Source organism: Chelonia mydas, chromosome 6 (assembly GCF_015237465.2).
Source record: "Chelonia mydas isolate rCheMyd1 chromosome 6, rCheMyd1.pri.v2, whole genome shotgun sequence".
NCBI classification, from domain to species: Eukaryota; Metazoa; Chordata; order Testudines; family Cheloniidae; genus Chelonia; species Chelonia mydas.
The window spans coordinates 3,721,925-3,741,163 of record NC_051246.2 but is presented as its reverse complement, the minus strand read 5'-3'; the positions used below and the strand labels follow the sequence as shown (position 1 = coordinate 3,741,163).

General features: G+C 56.2%; 1 protein-coding gene across 1 annotated transcript in view; it reads left to right on the top strand.

Annotated features, from left to right (window-relative positions):
- Positions 1-19,239, top strand: part of STX1B (syntaxin 1B) — a 31,847-nt gene that overhangs the window by 4,444 nt on the left and 8,164 nt on the right. The window contains exons 2-9 of the mRNA XM_037898900.2: positions 11,042-11,116; positions 12,509-12,608; positions 13,296-13,370; positions 13,511-13,584; positions 15,275-15,383; positions 16,115-16,188; positions 16,544-16,681; positions 19,090-19,200. Coding sequence (XP_037754828.1) covers positions 11,042-11,116; positions 12,509-12,608; positions 13,296-13,370; positions 13,511-13,584; positions 15,275-15,383; positions 16,115-16,188; positions 16,544-16,681; positions 19,090-19,200 — 756 coding nt within the window. The remainder of the gene's footprint in view (positions 1-11,041; positions 11,117-12,508; positions 12,609-13,295; positions 13,371-13,510; positions 13,585-15,274; positions 15,384-16,114; positions 16,189-16,543; positions 16,682-19,089; positions 19,201-19,239) is intronic.

The following is a 19,239-nucleotide window of genomic DNA, read 5'->3' as shown; positions in this document are numbered from 1 at the left end:
TGATGTGTGTGAGTGGTTGTGTTTGTCAGTGATGTGTGTGCCCATGTCAGTAGGCATGTCTGTGCATGCGTCAGTGTGTGTGTGTGTGTGAGAGAGAGAGAGAGAGTGTGTCAGTGTGTGTGTCAGAGCGTGTGTTTGTGTCCGTGTGTCTGTGTGGGTATGGCTGCATGGGTTATAAAACCAGGGATGCTGGGTGGGAGATGGCACGCCCACATTTGACAGACACATTTGCACATGCCCACACATCTGACACACACACACACACATCCACCACCATCCACTCCGAAACACACACACCATACAGCCTGACAGCAGATGTCTCGTGTGCTTTCTCTCCCATCTGGGTGACTCTGAATGTGTGGGTGTGTTGTGGCCCCACAAACCTACCCTGCTGGGCTGGCTGGGGGAGCTGCTTACCCGGACAGTGCTGAGTGGTGGGGAGACACTGGCATGGCAGCTCCCACCGTGGGGCAGCGGCTGGCATGAGGAGGCCCCAAATTGCCCCCCTGCCCCTGGCACAAGGCCACATGCGAGCCACATCTCGCCAGAGGAAGCTAGGGGCTAAGATCATCCAGTTAGGGGGCAGGTCCCGGACGGAAGCTACCCCCCTCCTCGCCAGATAGATACAAGGGTGTATGGGGATAGATAGATAGATAGATAGATAGATAGATAGATGAAAGGGGTGTATGGGGATAGATAGATAGATAGATAGATAGATAGATAGATAGATAGATAGATAGATAGATGAGAGGGGTGTATGGGGATAGATAGATAGATAGATACATAGATAGATAGATAGATGAGAGGGGTGTATGGGGATAGATAGATAGATAGATAGATAGATAGATAGATAGATAGATAGATGAGAGGGGTGTATGGGGATAGATAGATAGATGAGAGGAGTGTATGGGGATAGATAGATAGATAGATAGATAGATAGATAAGGAGGGTGTATGGGGATAGATAGATAGATAGATAGATGAAAGGGGTGTATGGGGATAGATAGATAGATAGGTGAGAGGGGTGTATGGGGATAGATAGACAGATAGATGAGAGGAGTGTATGGGGATAGATAGATAGATAGATAGATAGATAGATAGATAGATAGATGAGAGGGGTGTATGGGGATAGATAGATAGATGAGAGGAGTGTATGGGGATAGGTAGATAGATAGATAGATAGATAGATAGATAGATAGATAGATAGATAGATAGATAGATGAGAGGGGTGTATGGGGATAGATAGATGGATGGATAGATGGATGGATGAGAGGGGTGTATGGGGATAGATAGATAGATAGATAGATAGATAGATAGATAGATAGATGAGAGGGGTGTATGGGGATAGATAGATAGATAGATAGATAGATAGATGAGAGGGGTGTATGGGGATAGATAGATAGATAGATAGATAGATAGATAGATAGATAGATAGATAGATACGGGGTGTCTGGGGAGAGAGAGAGATACTCTCTCTCCCTCTGTGTGGGTACAGATCTCTCGGTAGCTCTGGCTCTCCCTGCCCGCAGCACTGGGCTCTTGGCAGTAGCTGGGTGGTTGGTGGGTGCCCCCGGGGGCTGCCATTCGGGCCCCCCCACAGCACAGGCCGTGTGTGTCTGTGTGTGTCTAACTGTGGCTCCACGTCCCTGCCCACCAGTCCCTCCCTGCCAGACAGCTGCAATGCAGGTGCCCGGGGGGGAGAGGGCAGCCGCGACGGGGCGCCTCTGTCTCTCCCCATCGGTCGCCCCAGCTCAGGGTGCCTGGCAGGGGGCAGATACTTGGCTGGGGTCTGGGCCTTTAGCGCTGGGTTTTATTGGCTCCTCTGGAAGGTTTCACTGCAAGGGGGTGGTGGGGGTACCAGCCCAGCAGACAGAGACATGCGGACACAGCCAGACAGCCAGACTCTCTCTCCCCGCAGCACACACACACACACACCCCAATACACACACACAGTCTCTCTGAGAAACACACACGCTCCCTCTCTCCAGCATACACCCTCTCTCCAATACACACACTCAGAGACACACACCTGCACTTTCTCTCACACACACACAGACACACACAACATCTCTGTTCCCCCACACAGTCACACTCTCAATGTCTCTCTCACACAAGCACACTGTCACACACACACACACATTCGCTCTCAGACACACAATGTCAAAGATGCAGAGCCACACCCCCGCACACAAGTCTCACAGATGTTCACAATCTGTCTCATACACCCTCAGACACACAATCCCACACACACACAACCGCTCCCACACAAACATAACCTCTTTTACAGATACAGATATAGCGACACACACAGAGATACACACAAGCTCTCCTGAACACACACAGAAAGACACAGCCTCTCTCACACACACACACAGTCACATAGACACATGCTGTCTCTCTCCAACACACACCCTGTCCCCTCCCGACCCTCTCAGCCCTGAGACCCCAGAGCAGTGGCTGGAGCCCCACAGTTGGTGGGGACCCAGACTCCAGCCTGGTGTTTATTACTGTCAAGGTGAAGCGCCAGGGCGTAATTTGTGCCAGGGCTGGGCAGGTCAGAGCCCCGGCACCTCTGGGCCCAGCAGGTCACGGCCCCGGCACCCCTGGGCTCGGTAGGTCACGGCCCCGGCACCCCTGGGCCCGGCAGGTCACGGCCCCGGCACCTCTGGACCTGGCAGGTCACAGCCCGGCGCCTCTGGGCTCGGCAGGTCACGGCCCCGGCGCCTCTGGGCCCGGCAGTTCAGAGCCCCGGCGCCTCTGGGCCCGGCAGTTCAGAGCCCCGGCGCCTCTGGGCCCGGCAGGTCAGAGCCCCGGCGCCTCTGGGCTCGGCAGTCAGAGCCCCGGCGCCTCTGGGCCCGGCAGGTCAGAGCCCCGGCGCCTCTGGACCCGGCAGGTCACAGCCCGGCACCTCTGGGCTCGGCAGGTCAGAGCCCCGGCGCCTCTGGGCCCGGCAGGTCAGAGCCCCGGCGCCTCCGGGCCCGGCAGGTCAGAGCCCCGGCGCCTCTGGGCTCGGCAGGTCACGGCCCCGGCGCCTCTGGGCCCGGCAGGTCAGAGCCCCGGCGCCTCTGGGCCCGGCAGTTCAGAGCCCGGCGCCTCTGGGCTCGGCAGGTCAGAGCCCCGGCGCCTCTGGGCCCGGCAGGTCAGAGCCCCGGCGCCTCTGGGCCTGGCAGGTCAGAGCCCGGCGCCTCTGGGCTCGGCAGGTCAGAGCCCCGGCGCCTCTGGGCCCGGCAGTTCAGAGCCTGGCGCCTCTGGGCCCAGCAGGTCACGGCCCCGGCACCTCTGGACTCGGCAGGTCACGGCCCCGGCAGCTTTGGGCTCGCTGCGTCAGGTATGAATGTAAAAAAATTGCTTGTGCCCCGGCACCTCTTTCATTACAGATTAAGCATCGGCCCACATCTGGTGCCAAAGGCAGCTGGGTCCTACCAGCCCTGCAGTGTGGGGCTGGGACCCCCAGGGTAACGGATGGACAGACTGGACAGGAGCAGGGAATGAATCTGGGTCACCCAGCACGGGGGGAGCAGGGGCTCTGGGTCCCCTCTAGGACGGGGGGCAGAGAGGGGAGATTAGAAAGTTTGGAAGATCCATCCATCTCCATATATCCTCTCCATCCATCCATCCACATATACCCCCCCATCTATCCATCCATCCATCCATCCACATATACCCCCTCTATCTATCCATCCATCCATCCATCCATTCCCCCTCTATCTATCCATCCATCCATCCATTCACCTATACCCCCTCTATCTATCCATCTATCCATCCATCTCCATCCATCCATCCATCCATCCACTTATACCCCCTCTATCTATCCATCCATCCATCTCCATATATCCCATCCATCCGTCCATCCATCCCCATATACCCCCTTTGTCTGTCTATCTGTCCATCCATCTCTATATATCCCCCTCCATCCATCTACCCATCTATCCATCCATCCCCATATACCCTCTCCAACTATCTATCTATCAAGACAGCCAGCCCCATACACTCCCTCCATCAATCTACCAATCCATCTATGCATCTATCCCCTTATGTCCCCTCTATATATCTACCCATCCATCCCCTTTTCCCCCTCCATCTACCTACCTATCCATCCATCCCCATATACTCCCTCCATCTACCAGCCTACCCATCCATCCTCATACACCCCATCTATCTTTCTGTCTGTCTAGCCATCCATCCCTATAAGCATCCTTTCTCTCTCTCTCTCTCTTCCCATAACCCCCCCCCCCACTCTCTGTCCCTCCCAAACACAACCCTTTGGGAAGAAAGTGGGGTCTAATGGGTTAGAGCAGGTTGGGAGCCAGGACTCCTGGGTTCTGTGCCGGCTCTGGGAGGGGAGTGGGGTGTAGTGGTTAGAGCAGGGAGCTGGGAGCCAGGACACCTGGGTTCTGTGCCGGCTGTGGGAGGGGAGTGGGGTCTAGTGGTCAGAGCGGAGGCGGTACGGGGGAGAACCCACGGGCGGGGGCAGCAGTCGTGGGGCGAGCAGCCATGAAGCTGTTTAAGTGGCTCCGTATTTGGGCAGCTGAGTCTTTTTTTAGCCCAGTGCTGTGACGCTGGCGCCCTGGGTTTTCCTCAGCCAGCGGGGGGGGGGCCGTGCTGCTAAATACGCCGCGCGCCTCTCGGGGGCCGGGAGCGAACGGGAGCCGTAGCACTAATTATGATCAAGGATTACTCCGCAGGAGCAACCCAGCGCTTTGGGGGCCTGTCAGCGTCGCTCCCCCGGCACTGAGATGCAGCTGCCCCTGGGGTGGGGTGTGGCAGCTGCTTAACGGCCATGGGTGGGGGGACACCCCTGCTTATACAGCTTGACTCTATGCCCCTGCTAGAGAACCCAGGAGTCCTGGCTCCCAGCTCCCCCTGCTCTAACCCACTAGACCCCACTCCCCTCCCAGAGTCGGGGAGAGAACCCAGGAGTCCTGGCTCCCAGCCCCTGCCCCCGCTCTAACCCACTAGACCCCACTCCCCTCCCAGAGCTGGGGAGAGAACCCAGGAGTCCTGGCTCCCAGCCCTGCCTGCTATAACCCACTAGACCCCACTCCCCCACAGAGTCAGGGATAGAACCCAGGAGTCCTGATTCCCAGCCCCCCCTGCTCTGACCCATTAGACCCCACTCCCCTCCCAGAGCTGAGGAGAGAACCCAGGAGTCCTGGCTCCCAGCCCCCACCCCACACACACATTCTAACCCACTGGACCCCACTCCCCTCTCAGAGCTCTGGATTTCCATCACTTTCCCTACAATTTGAACATCCCCCCGCCCAGTGCTCCTTACATCGTCCATCTCCCCCCCTGCTCCCACCCCGAACCCTGCCTAGACTTTCCCCTGGTTGCGGGGCTTGAATCCTTTGGCTCCCCCCGGGGCCCCCCTCTTCCCTGCCTGTCCGTGCTGCAGGCTGCCCGTGATGGAGATCCCTGCATGATGCTGCAGCAGAAAGCCGGCCCGAGAAAAGAGCTGCAGGGGAAGGGAACTGGCGACTGACAGGCTGTACAGACAGACACCGAGAGGGCAGGAAACAGGCACAGAGAGACACACATCTACAAACACCCACAGAGACACACTGACCCCAGCACAAACACCACACCCGCCCAGCAGGGCACCCAGCGGCACCAAACGACACACACGCGCCCACTGTCTCACAGCCGCCAGGCTAGAGGTGCGCAGTCAAAGGTAGAGAGATGCCTTGACACAGACACACGCTGGGATGCATCAGTGGGGTGCGGCTGTGTTCGACTCACAGCCACAAAACCGCAGGTGTGCACGAAAGCACACAACCAGGCAACCACGCCGGCCTGCAGACACGCACACACACGCACAGCGACTCTCATGGACTGACACCCAGACACAAGCCGCAGATGTGCAGAAAAAGCCGCAGCCACACACAGAGAACAGGCAAAAACACACGCAGACACACAAACCTACTAACACAGAGACACACAAACTGGATGCCCACGGAAACCAACAAACGGGCACACGACCAGACACGCAAGCACACGGAATCACAGTCGCGTGCACACCGACGCCAAGCAGACCCACACGGACAAGCACGCACCCACAGACACAAACAGGGCACACGACCTCACACACCCACAAATACACAACGGGACACACACTCTCACACATAAAACCACAGACACTCCTCCCGCCACAATCTTAGGCACAGGCAGAGAGCCACAGACACACACCCACACACCCACCTAGCCACAAAAGCCCAGGCACAAATACACACACACACAGCCTGTGTGTCGTATGGCCGGGCAGGCTGGTGAAAGGGTGTGGACGGCTTGTCTCTGGGGAGGGGTCAGGAGGAGAGATGGGGCGCAGGAGGGCCAGAGAACAAGGAGTGGGGAGCAGTCTAGCTACGTTTTGGGGGGACCCCTCCTCCCTGTATGACAACAGAGGCTATAGGGAGGACACCTGAATCTTGAACGCCCCACTCCCCGCAACACAACACCCCCTAGCGCCGCACTGGGGCAATGCGGCCAGCCCTGACTGCCAGGGGAGAGCGCCCCCTATTGAGCCCCCGCCCGGCTCCCTGCAGCACAGCGCCCCCTAGTGCCGCACTGGGGGATTGGGTCAGCGCTGACGCCACTCCGGAGGCGGGTTATTTTGGGGATGACGGGTTCCTGGAAGGACAATGGGAATGTGAGAGTCCCCCAAGCAGAGGATGGGCTGCCCTCTGCCCCCTTTCCCCCCCAGCCACCGGAGCGTGTGCGTTATGTCACCGCTCCAACACACCAAGCAGTGACCTTGAAGCGAAGGAGACGCATGAGAGATGCGAGCCAGAATGCCCTCCAGGAGAGGCACACAGACACAGCCTCGGCCACAGCCCCTCCCCAACCCATCTTCACCCCTCCATGTCTCGATCCCAGACCCCTCCCCTCCTGGAGCACCTTTGGGACACCCCATCTCTCTCCAGCTTCAGGGGGATGGGTCTTTCTCCCCCCCAGCTCTGGGGTGGGACCCCCTGGCCCATGCCGGTACACTCCCTGCAGTGCTGGGGCTCTGTGCAGGGAGCAGAGCCCACCCAGGGGGGATGTTTCCACACCGGCAGTCCAGACCATGTCGCCTGAGGTTAGATCAACTTTGGAAAGCGTCTTATGTAAGTGGAGATAGTCGTGGCATAGACAGGGCTGCATGTAGGGCTGTGGAATGGAGGAGCATGAGATAGATAGATAGATAGATTAGATGGGGTGTATGGGGATAGATAGATAGATAGATAGATAGATAGATAGATAGATAGATAGATAGATAGATAGATAGATAGATGAGAGGGGTGTATGGGGATAGATAGATAGATAGATAGATAGATAGATAGATAGATAGATGGGTGTATGGGCATAGATAGATAGATAGATAGATAGATAGAGGGGTGTATGGGGATAGATAGATAGATAGATAGATAGGTAGATAGATAGATAGATAGATAGATAGATAGATAGGGTGTAGTGGGAAGAGATGGGGGTGTATAGGGATGGATAAATAAAGGTAGGGTTGGAAGAATTTGACTTTTTAAAATTAATTTTGATGTTTATTTTTAAGCATTTTTTTCCGATTTTTGTCAATTTAAATTTTCACTGGTGCACAAAATTATGGGGGTTCACGCAATTTTTTGTGTTTGTATTGATTTCAATTTTCAGAGTTGTGGGAAATTCCCTGGGGGCATGAGGCCATAATTATTTAATGGCAGGAGATGCTGAGATTCAAAAAGCTTTGTAACCGTTACAACACCAATTGTCCACATCACATGTCAACGCATAAGCATACACTTAAATCAAACTCTCCTCTCAGGCAAAATCTTCCTTACTTTGCCCAGTTGTCAGTTTCAGTTATTATGGATGGAAATATTTTGTTTCATTGCTCTGTGTGTGTGTACGGTGAAATCGATGTTTAACCATAAAAATTAAATCCCTCAAAGCCTAGATCAGTGGTTCTCAGCCTTTCCAGATGACTGTACCCCTTTCAGGAATCTGATTTGTCTTGTGTACCCCCCCAGTTGCACCTCACTTAAAAACTACTTGCTTACAAGATCAGACATAAAAATACAAATCGTGTCACAGCGCATTACTACTGACAAATTGCTGACTTTCTCCTTTTTACCATATAATTATGAAGTAAATCAACTGGAATATAAATATTGTACTGGCATTTCAGTATGTAGTATACAGAGCAGTATAAACCAGTCAGTGTATTAAATTTTAGTTTGGACTGACTTGGCTGGTGCTTTTCATGTAGCCTGCTGTAAAACTAGGCAAATATCTAACTGAGGTGATGTCCCCCCTGGAAGATCTGTGTGTACCCCCAGGAGTACACGTACCCCAGGTTGAGAACCACTGGCCGAGGTAAAGGAGTCTGTAGCTAGCTGAGCTAAGTATCAGAGGGGTAGTCGTGTTAGTCTGTATCCACAAAAACAACGAGGGGTCACCTTAAAGACGAACAGATTTATTTGGAGTGGGTTTTTTACCCACGAAAGCTTAGGCCCCAATAAATCTGTTCGTCTTTAAGGTGCCACCGGACACCTCGTGGTTTTTGTAGCGGAGATAGATCATAGTTGCAGAGAGATCCGTATCTCAGTAGAGACAGAGAGAACTAGATACATAAGTGCAAAACTGGTTGGAAAACCATTCCTAGAGAGGCATTATCAGTGGTTCACACTCATGCTGGAAGGGCGTAATGAGTGGGGTTCCGCAGGGATCAGTTCTGGGTCCAGTTCCATAGGCGCGGGAACTAGGGGTGCGGGGGGTGCTGCAGCGCTCCCGGGCTCCTGACTGCCAGCTCCACGCCTGGGGTTTCAGCTGCCGCCCCATGCACCCCGGGTTTTGGCTGCCGTCCCCACACGCCCGGGGTCCCAGCCTCCGCTCTCGGGGGTGGGGGAGTGGGTAGGGGTAAGGGGGCTGGTTTTTAGCACCGCCACTCTTAAAAATATTCCAGCGCCACTGTCCGGTTCTGTTCAATATCTTCATCAAGGATCTAGATAATGACGTAGAGAGGACACTTATAAAGTTTGCGGACCATACCAAGCTGGGAGGTTGCAAGCGCTTTGGAGGATAGGATTAAAATTCAAAATGCTCTGGACAAACTGGAGAAATGGTCTGAAGCCAATAGGATGGCATTCAATAAGGACAAATGCAAAGTACTCCACTTAGGAAGGAACAATCAGTTGCACACACAGAATGGAAAATGACGGCCTAGGAAGGAGGACTGCGGACAGGGATCTGCGGGCCAGAGCAGATCACAAGCTAAGTGTGAGTCAACAGTGTCACGCTGTTGCAAAAAAAAGCAAACATCCTTCTGGGCTGTATCAGCAGGAGTGTTGTCAGCAAGACACGAGGAGTAATTCTTCCGCTCTAATTAGGCCTCAAGTGGAGTATCGGGTCCAGTTCTGGGTGCCACATTTCAGGAAGGATGTGGACAAATTGGAGAGAGTCCGGCGAAGAGCAACAAAAACAATTCAAGGTCTAGAAACCATGAGCTGTGAGGGAAGTTTGAAAGAACTGGGTTTGTTTAGTCTGGGGAAGAGAAGACGGAGAGGGGACATGAGAACAGTTTTCTAGTATGTAAAAGGATGTTACAAGGAGGAGGGAGAAAAATTGTTCTTCTTAACCTCTGAGGATAGGACAAGACGCAATGGGCTTAATTGCAGCAAGGATGGTTTAGGTTGGACATCAGGAAAAACTTCCTACCTGTCAGGGTGGTTAAGCCCTGGAATAAATTGCCCAGGGAGGTTGTGGAGTCTCCATCATTGGAGATTTTTAAGAGCAGGTTGGACAAACACCTGTCAGGGATGGCCTAGGTAATACTTAGCCCTGCCATGAGTGCAGGGGACTGGACTAGATGACCTCTCGAGGTCCCTTCCTGTCCTATGATTCTATAGATAGATCTCCCTATCCTCCAAAACAAATATCTGTCTATCCATCTCCATACACACACCCCTCTATCTGTGGGATGTAATGGGTTAGAGTAGATGGGGCTAGGAGTCAGGATGCCTGGGTTCTATCCCTGGCTTGGTAGGGGAGTGGGGTCTAGTGGGTTAGAGCAGGAAGGGAGGGATGGGGGTCAGGGTTGCTGGGTTCTAGTCTTAGCACTGCATGACCTTGTTCCACCCCCTTTGGCACTCTGTGCCTCAGTTTCCCCAGCTGTTGCAGTAGATCTGTTCCTTCTTTAGGCCAGGCTGACTTTAGTGTTTGGTGGGGAAGGATGGATGGGGAACCCCAGTGAAATTATTTAGGGGGACCCCTCCTCTTAATCTCTTGCCTCCCACATCCCGCTTCCCGCCTCCTCTGCCAAAACCAGACACAGCATCGCCCATTGTTAACTGTGGGGTGGATGCAAGACCCCAGAGCCACCCCTGTCTTTAGTGGGGAACACTGGGTTCTATTCCCTGAAGGCTTTTGGCCTGAAGAGGGTCAAAGCCAGGGTCTCAATTTTTCCCCTCTCCCAAGATTCAGCCTCCCTGTCCAGCCAACAAACTACTCCAGGCCCAGGCTCTGTTGGCCTTTGTAGGCCTTGCAGGCCACCGTGGGCAATGTGGTGTATAGGACAGCACCCCAAAGTAGGGTTGCCAACTTTGGTTGGATGAATTCCTGGACGTTTCCTCACATGACATTATCTTTAATGAAAGATTACTCATTAAATCCTGGATGCTCCAGGCCAATCCTGGAGGGTTGGCAACCCAAATGGGGATAGCCAGATAGATAATGGGTGTTTCAGCAGAGTTGTGGGTGGGGGAGCTCATGGCTTGAATAGCATGGGGGAACTGCAGATTGGTGTCGAAGGGCATTTTATGTCCTAAATTGCAGGACAACTGCTGCACTCCACCCCAGAGATGGCTGCATTTCAGGGCTGGGTGAGCCATCCCTACGTGGTGTCGCTGTGTGGCTGTTCCCCAGCTGTCCCACCCTAGAGGTGGCTGCATCTCAGGGCTGGGTTGTGTGATACATGCCTGCCCACCCTGGAAATTGCTCGAAGGTGGCCGCTGGGATCCGTGTGCATCTGGGGGAGACAGCGCGGGGTCTAACGTCTTCTCTTCTCTCCTCTCCAGGCCAAAGACAGCGACGATGAAGAAGAGGTGGTTCATGTGGACCGGGATCATTTTATGGACGAATTCTTCGAACAGGTGAGAGATGAAAGGCTGCTCTGCATATGAGTTGGTCCCGGTTTCACCGGGAGTCTCCCGGAATCGGGCTCTATCTGCCGGAGGCTACTGAAGCCAAACCGGGAGATTTTAGGCACTAAAAGTTCGTTGGCGCAGCGGGGCTAAGGCAGTCTCCCTGCCTGCTCTGGCCCTGCGCCTCTCCCGGAAGTATCCGACATGTCCCTGTGGCCCCTGGAAGGGGAGAGGGACTCCGCGCACTGCCCCTGCCCCAAGCGCTGACTCCACGGATCCCACTGGCCGGGAACTGCAGCCAATGGGAGCTGCGCGGGCGGTGCCTGCAGGCAGGGGCAGCTCGCGGAGTTCCCTGCCCCCCCTCCAGGGGCAGGGCGCGGAGTCCCCTGCCATGAGCCCCCTCCTGGAGCCTGCACCCCACAGCCCCTCCTGCACCCCAACCCCCTGCCCCAGCCCAGAGCCCCCTCCAGCACCCAAACTCCCTCCCAGAGCTTGCACCCCATACCCCCTCCTGCACCCCAACTCCCTGCCCCAGGCTCAGCCCAGAGCCCCCTCCCACACTCCAAACCCTTCGGCCCCAGCCCAGAGCCTGCACCCCCTCCCACACCCCAGTCCCCTGCCCCAGCCTCATGAAAGTGAGTGAGGGTGGGGGAGAGCGAGCGACAGAGGGAGAGGGAATGGAGGGAGCGGGATGGGGCCTCGGAGAAGGGGCAGGGCAGGGATGGGGCCTTGAGGAAGGGGGAGGCGGGGGCGGGGGGCGGAGCAAGGGTGTTTGGGTTTGTGTGACTCGGCAGTTGGCAACCCCAGTCCTACTCCTCACCCAGCTGCCATACCCCAGACCTGGCTGCATCTTAGCCCCTTAGCTCGCGACATGGGGTTTCTGTGTAACCTGAAATAACTCCTGCCAAGGCAGGTGGTTCTGAATTAGCGCGCAGCTGGCCTCATTAATATTCAGACAGGGTGATTAACAGGCAAAGGAGCTCACTAATGATGCAGTTTGTCCTTCGCACGCAGGTGGTGATGTCGTAAATTATACACCTGGCCTAGTTAATTCTGCAGCCATGGCGGGTAGGGTGCGGGGGGAAGTTCATTTCCAACACAACAGCATGGTGCTAGGGGGCGATGTGGGACAAGACCCAGGGCCTTAGCCCAGCGCCCCCTAGTGCTGCCCTGGGGCATTGGGGCCAGCATGGAATGCCAGGGGAGAGCGCCCCCTACCAAGCCCCCGCCCCGCTCCCTGCAGCGCGCCGCCCCCCACCGAGCCCCCCGCCCCGCTCCCTGCGGCGCGCCACCCCCCACCGAGCCCCCCGCCCCGCTCCCTGCGGCACAGCGCCCCATCCTGGTATGCCTGGAGACTGCGGTTCCCCCCGTGCATGTATCTGTCCGTCTGTCCACCCCCAGGTGGAGGAAATCCGCGGCTGCATAGAGAAGCTGTCGGAGGACGTGGAGCAGGTGAAGAAGCAGCACAGCGCCATCCTGGCTGCTCCCAACCCAGACGAGAGTGAGTTGGGGCCCCCCAGGCTGGGGGGGGGGTCTCTGAGCCCCATTGCCTCCCTGCTCTGCTGGGGGGAGAAGAGGACGGAACCTAGAGGAGTCCACCCACCCCTTCCTTCCTCCTTCCTTCCTCTATCAACCCTTTCACCCCTTTACCTACCTGCCGACCTGTCCCCATACACCCCCCTCTGTCTATCCAACCCTCTCCTTTCATTCACCCCTGTCCACCCATATATCCCTCCCCCTTCCTCCTGCCGTCCGTCTCTCTGTGCCTTCATCCCTTCCCCCCTCCAGCTATCCGTCCATCCCTCTCGCCTCCTCGTCCTCCATCTGTCCAGCCACCCATCCGTCTGTCTGTCCACCAGCCCTCTAGCCAGCCCTCCATCTGCCTACCCAACTGTCCGTCCCGCCCTCCATCTCTTCGTCACTCTGTCCCTCCATCCCTGCCGCCATCCTGTCACCCTGTGAATGCACCTACCTGTCCGTAGCCACGCTTCTCTCCATTCACCCTTTATTCACCCCGCTGTTCCAGGCCCCATCCCCCGTGTGGAAGGGGGGCAGGGAGGGGACGCCCCCGGGGGTCGTGCCCGCCATGGGGATCCCAGGGGGCCAGGAAGGTGGCCTCAGCCCCAGTGTGGGAGGCGGGCATGGTGGAGACTCTTCCATCTCATGCCCCTCTCTTCCCCCCGTGCAGAGACCAAGCAGGAGCTGGAGGACCTCACGGCCGACATCAAGAAGACGGCCAACAAGGTGCGCTCCAAGTTGAAAGGTACGAGCCCGCGTGGCCATATTGGCTGGTTCTGCACCCCCTCCCCTCCAGGGCATGTCACTCCGCCCTGAGAAATAGTCCCCTTCTTCCATGTCAAGGGGGTCCGCGGCTCTGACCCTGCTCCTCATGTCTCTCCGCAGCCATCGAGCAGAGCATTGAGCAGGAGGAGGGGCTGAACCGGTCCTCGGCTGACCTGCGGATCCGTAAAACACAGGTATCCCTCCGCCCTCCCCCCCGACACAGGTATCCCTCTGCCCCCCCAAACACAGGTATCCCTCCGCCCTCCCCCCCCGACACAGGTATCCCTCCCTCCTCGGCGCCCCCAAATACAAGTATCCCTCTGCCCTCACTCCCCCAAACACAGGTATCCCTATCCCCTCCGCCTTCCTCTCCCCAGACACAGGTATCCCTCCGCCCTCGCCTTCCCAGAAACAGGTATCCCTCCGCACCCCAGAAACAGGTATCCCTCCACCCTTACCCTCCACAACATAGGTATCCCTCCGCCATCACCCCCTCCACCCCGCAACCCAGGTATCCCTCCGCCAACACAGGTATCCCTCCACCATCAACCCCCCCAACACAGGTATCCCTCCGCCATCAACCCCCCCAACACAGGTATCCCTCCGCCATCACCCGCCACAACATATGTATCCCTCCACCATCACCCCCTCCCCCAACACAGGTATCCCTCCGCCATCACCCCCCAACACAGGTATCCCTCCGCCATCACCCCCCCCAACACAGGTATCCCTCCGCCATCACCCCCCCGAAAACAGGTATCCCTCGCCTTCTCCAAACACAGGTATCCCTCCGCCCTCACCCGCCACAACACAGGTATCCCTCCGCCATCACCCCCCCGAAAACAGGTATCCCTCGCCTTCTCCAAACACAGGTATCCCTCCGCCCTCACCCCCCCAACACAGGTATCCCTCCGCCATCACCCCCCCCAACACAGGTATCCCTCCGCCATCACCCCCCCGAAAACAGGTATCCCTCGCCTTCTCCAAACACAGGTATCCCTCCGCCCTCACCCGCCACAACACAGGTATCCCTCCGCCATCACCCCCCAGAAAACAGGTATCCCTCGCCTTCTCCAAACACAGGTATCCCTTCACCCTCAACCCCCGCAACACAGGTATCCCTTTGTCATCACCCCCCCAACACAGGTATCCCTCCGCCATCACCCCCCCCAAAACAGGTATTCCTCGCCTTCCCCAAACACAGGTATCCCTTCACCCTCAACCCCCGCAACACAGGTATCCCTTTGTCATCACCCCCCCAACACAGGTATCCCTCCGCCATCACCCCCCCCAACACAGGTATCCCTCCGCCATCACCTCCGCCCAACACAGGTATCCCTCCGCCATCACCCCCCCAACACAGGTATCCCTCTGCCATCACCCCCCCCAACACAGGTATCCCTCCGCCATCACCTCCGCCCAACACAGGTATCCCTCCGCCATCACCCCCCAACACAGGTATCCCTCCGCCATCACCCTCTCCCTCCGCCATCATCCTCCCCAACACAGGTATCCCTCCGCCATCACCCCCCCAACACAGGTATCCCTCTACCATCACCTCCGCCCAACACAGGTATCCCTCCGCCATCACCCCCCAACACAGGTATCCCTCCATCTTCCCGCCCCCAATATCCCTCCCTCCTGAAGCCCCAGCCTCAGCATCATCAACTTCCGGAGCCATCCTCTCTCTTCCTTCCCTTCCTTCCCCACCTCTCCAGCTCTCTCCCATCCCAGCTCCCCGCAACCCTCCCTCCACTAAGCCGAGGGCGGATCACTCACAAGCTCACTCAGCCCCACAAGCTTCCGCCACCGAAGGGAACCAAAAAGAAATCGTCCCGCTCTGCGTCTCTCACAGTGTCTCCCTTCCCCGCCCCCTCCCCCCAGCACTCCACCCTGTCCCGTAAGTTCGTGGAGGTGATGACGGAGTACAACGCCACCCAGTCCAAATACCGGGACCGCTGCAAGGATCGGATCCAGAGGCAATTGGAGATAAGTATGTTTGGATTCGGGGGGAGGCCGTGGCAGGGTGGGAAGCTGTGGTTGTGTGTGTGTAAGAGAGAGTGCGGCACTTCCCCTTGCAGGTGGGAATCAGGGCCCTAGGTGTGTGTTTGTGTGTGCGTGCGCGTGCGCACACCCTCAAAGTGCTGAGTGACCCCAGTGCAGCGCTAGGGGGCGCTGTGCTGCAGGGAGCAGGGGATCAGCAGGGGGCGCTCTCCCCGGGCAGCCAGGGCCGGCCCCAACGCCCCAGTGCAGCGCTAGGGGGCGCTGTGCTGCAGGGAGCGGGGGATCAGCAGGGGGCGCTCTCCCCGGGCAGCCAGGGCCGGCCCCAACGCCCCAGTGCAGCGCTAGGGGGCGCTGTGCTGCAGGGAGCGGGGGATCAGCAGGGGGCGCTCTCCCCGGGCAGCCAGGGCCGGCCCCGATGCCCCAGTGCGGCGCTAGAGGGCGCTGTGCTGCAGGGAGCGGGGGATCAGCAGGGGGCGCTCTCCCCTGGCAGCCAGGGCCGGCCCCGATGCCCCAGTGCGGCGCTAGAGGGCGCTGTGCTGCAGGGAGCGGGGGATCAGCAGGGGGCGCTCTCCCCTGGCAGTCAGGGCCAGCCCCGATGCCCCATGCGGCGCTAGGGGGCGCTGTGCTTCAGGGAGCGGGGGATCAGTGTGGGGGGGGATTTTGCTTCCATCAGCCCTGGAGCAATGGGCCAAGGCCACTGACCTTCTATCCCCTTCACAGCTGGCCGGACAACCACCAACGAAGAGCTCGAAGACATGCTGGAGAGCGGCAAACTGGCTATTTTCACTGATGATGTAAGTGTCAGGACTGGGATGTCACCCAAAACAGGGCTACCCGTGTTCCAGACTTGGATGGGAGACCAAGTCAGTAGCCCAGTGCAGTACTAGCGGGTGCTCCCCCCCTCCCCACCCCCCGGCAGTCAATGCTGAACCCAGTGCCCCAGCGCTGTGTTAGGGGGCGCTGTACCACTGGGGACAGTTGCATTTCAGCACAGGGCGAGCAATCCCCATGTAGCGTAGCAGTGTGCGCTGTTACCCTGCTGCCCCACCCCAGAGGTGGCTGCATTTCAGCAATGGGTGAGCACTAGAAAGCCCTGGGGGGTGGTGGGATGCTCGTTTCTATAATCCAGACTCTCTTCTGCTTCCACAGATCAAAATGGACTCACAGATGACGAAACAGGCTCTGAATGAGATCGAGACCCGACACAATGAGATCATCAAACTGGAAACCAGTATCCGCGAGCTGCATGACATGTTTGTGGACATGGCTATGTTGGTGGAGAGCCAGGTTAGAACCTGCCGTGTTCTGGGTCTAGAGTGGGCTTCAGCCTAGAATCCGCAGCCTTCTCGATGGTGGGGCCCAGGAGCTGTGGTTAAGAACCTACAGAGTTCTCGACCTTGGAGCCCAGGAACTATTTTCGACAGCCTACAGCCTTCTGCATCGTAGAAACTATGCACTGTGATCTAGAACCCCAAGAGTTCTAGATTGTGGAACCCATAAACGATGGTCTAGAATAGTGGTTCCCAACTTTTTCTCTGCTGTGGCACAACTTGAGCTCCAGGGGCTCTTCCCCTCCCCTCCCCCCAGCTGGCATCTGTAGGAGGGAAGGGGAGGGGCAGAAGAGCCAACCCGTTGCTCACACAGAAGGGGAAGAGGGGAAGAGAGGGATATTGAGTTCTGATTGGTTGCTCCACCCCTGGAGGAGGCAGGTCAGTGAGGCAGATGACCAATCAGAAGGCAGCTTTCCCCCCTTTGTAGTTTTTCAGAAAATTCCTTGGCACCCCTGTTCAGGCCTGACAGCACACCGTAGGGAAAACACTGGTCTAGAACCTGCAGGCCCTGGGGGATGGTGGGATGCTCGTTTCTATAATCCAGACTCCCTCTGCAGGGAGACTGCAGGGTTCTGAACCTTTATTATCCACAGCCTTCTGCATCATAAAACCATATACTGTAGGCTAGAACCTACGGAGTTCTAGATTGTGGAACCCATGAGCTGTGGTATACAACATACAGGGTTCTAGACCTTGGGACCCATGAGCTATTGTCTAAAGTCAGGGTCCTAGAACCCATGTACTCTAGAACCTGAAGAGTTCTGGATTGTGGAACCCATTAGCTATGATCCAGGGTTCTGAACCTTGGGGCCCATAAGCTATTATCCACAGTCTTCTGCATCTTAGAACCCATGCGTTTTTCCTAGATCCAAGAGAGTTCTGGATCAATGAACCCATGTGATATGGTCTGGAACGTATAGGGTTCTGTACTGTGGAACCCAGGAGATTATTACCTCAAGAGCATTCTGCATCTTAGCACTCAAGAGTTATAGTCTAGAACCTGCCGCTGTCTGGAACATGGAACCCAGAAATAAATCTCCAACCAGCAGAATTCTAGATCATGGAGCCCATGAGCTATGCTCTATAACGTACAGGGTTCTGTACCTTGAACCCATGAGATTATTGTCCAGACGCCATCTGCATCCAACAGCCTTCTGCACCTAAATGCAACAGTCTGTGTTCTGAATTATGGAATCCATGCATTATGGACCATTCTGGCATGATAAATCCGAGAATGAACTATTATCTAGAATCCACAGCCTTCTGCACCTTAGAACTTAGGTGTTGCACTAGAAAACCCAGAAAGTTCTATATCATGGAACCCATGTAACATAGCCCATAATTTACAGGGGACTGTAACCTAGAACCCCTGAGATTATTACCTCAACCTGACAGCTTCATGAATCTAAGCCTTCATGATCCAGAACCTGCAATGGCAGTCTAGAACCGATAAGGTTCTGGATTTCAGAGCCCATGGTTGGCTTCAGCATTTCAGGATTAGCCAAGTTCTCAGTCCTTTGAGCCACTAAAACCTCAGAGGTCTTTTGCATTACAGAACAGTGAGAGTTCTGGATCATGAAAGACATGAGCAATGGTCGAGAACATAATGCATTCTGGAACGCAGGACACTTGACAGCCAGATGGGTTCCCCAGTCTAGAACCCAGAGAGATCTGGATGGTGATGCTTCTGAAGATACTTACAGCTGCATGTGTTCTGCCATCTAGAACCCATAGCGTTCCAACACTCTGGGGCCAGGAAAAGTGCTAGAGAGAGTCTCCAGATGGTGGGTGCTCTATCTTACACCCTACCCTAAGGTGACGGTCCACTCTAGAACTCTTCTAGAACATCAGTGGATCGAGGGTGCACGTTCTAGGTTCCAGCATGTACAGCATTACAAGTTCTGAAACAGACTCACCAATCTTTCAAAGGTTCTGGCACCCGGGAAGCACTAAATGGGGCTGCTTTGTAGAGTCCAGCAGGGGCTGCAAAGGTGTCCCATGATGTGCGTTTTTAAGCTCACAACAAGATTTCCAATTCAGCCGTTGGCTTCTCTCCAAAGGGCTGCCAGCCAAGGCCCCATTGTGATGTTGTGATAGGGGACTCTTCTCCCACAAGAATCTGGACTGAGGCTCATGAAACTCATTGCACACAAGACTCAGAAAAGCTTTCAGATAAAATTCACTGCTGACTTACAGCACCCTCCTAGAGGGGAAAGGCCCCGTGTCCCATTCCCTGCCCCCTTGAGCAAGCCAGTCCCATTTTGGAGCCAATGCCCCCTGCAGGGCAAAAAGCCCGGGTCCCATTCCCTGAGATGGCTGGTCTTTCTGTGCTGGTTTACCCCTCACCTGGGCTCTCTGTTTCAGGGGGAGATGATTGACCGCATTGAATATAACGTGGAGCACTCTGTTGACTACGTGGAAAGAGCTGTGTCCGACACCAAGAAAGCTGTAAAATACCAGAGCAAGGCTCGGAGGGTGAGTGCGGGGCTGGGGCTGGGGGGGGGTGGACTCAAC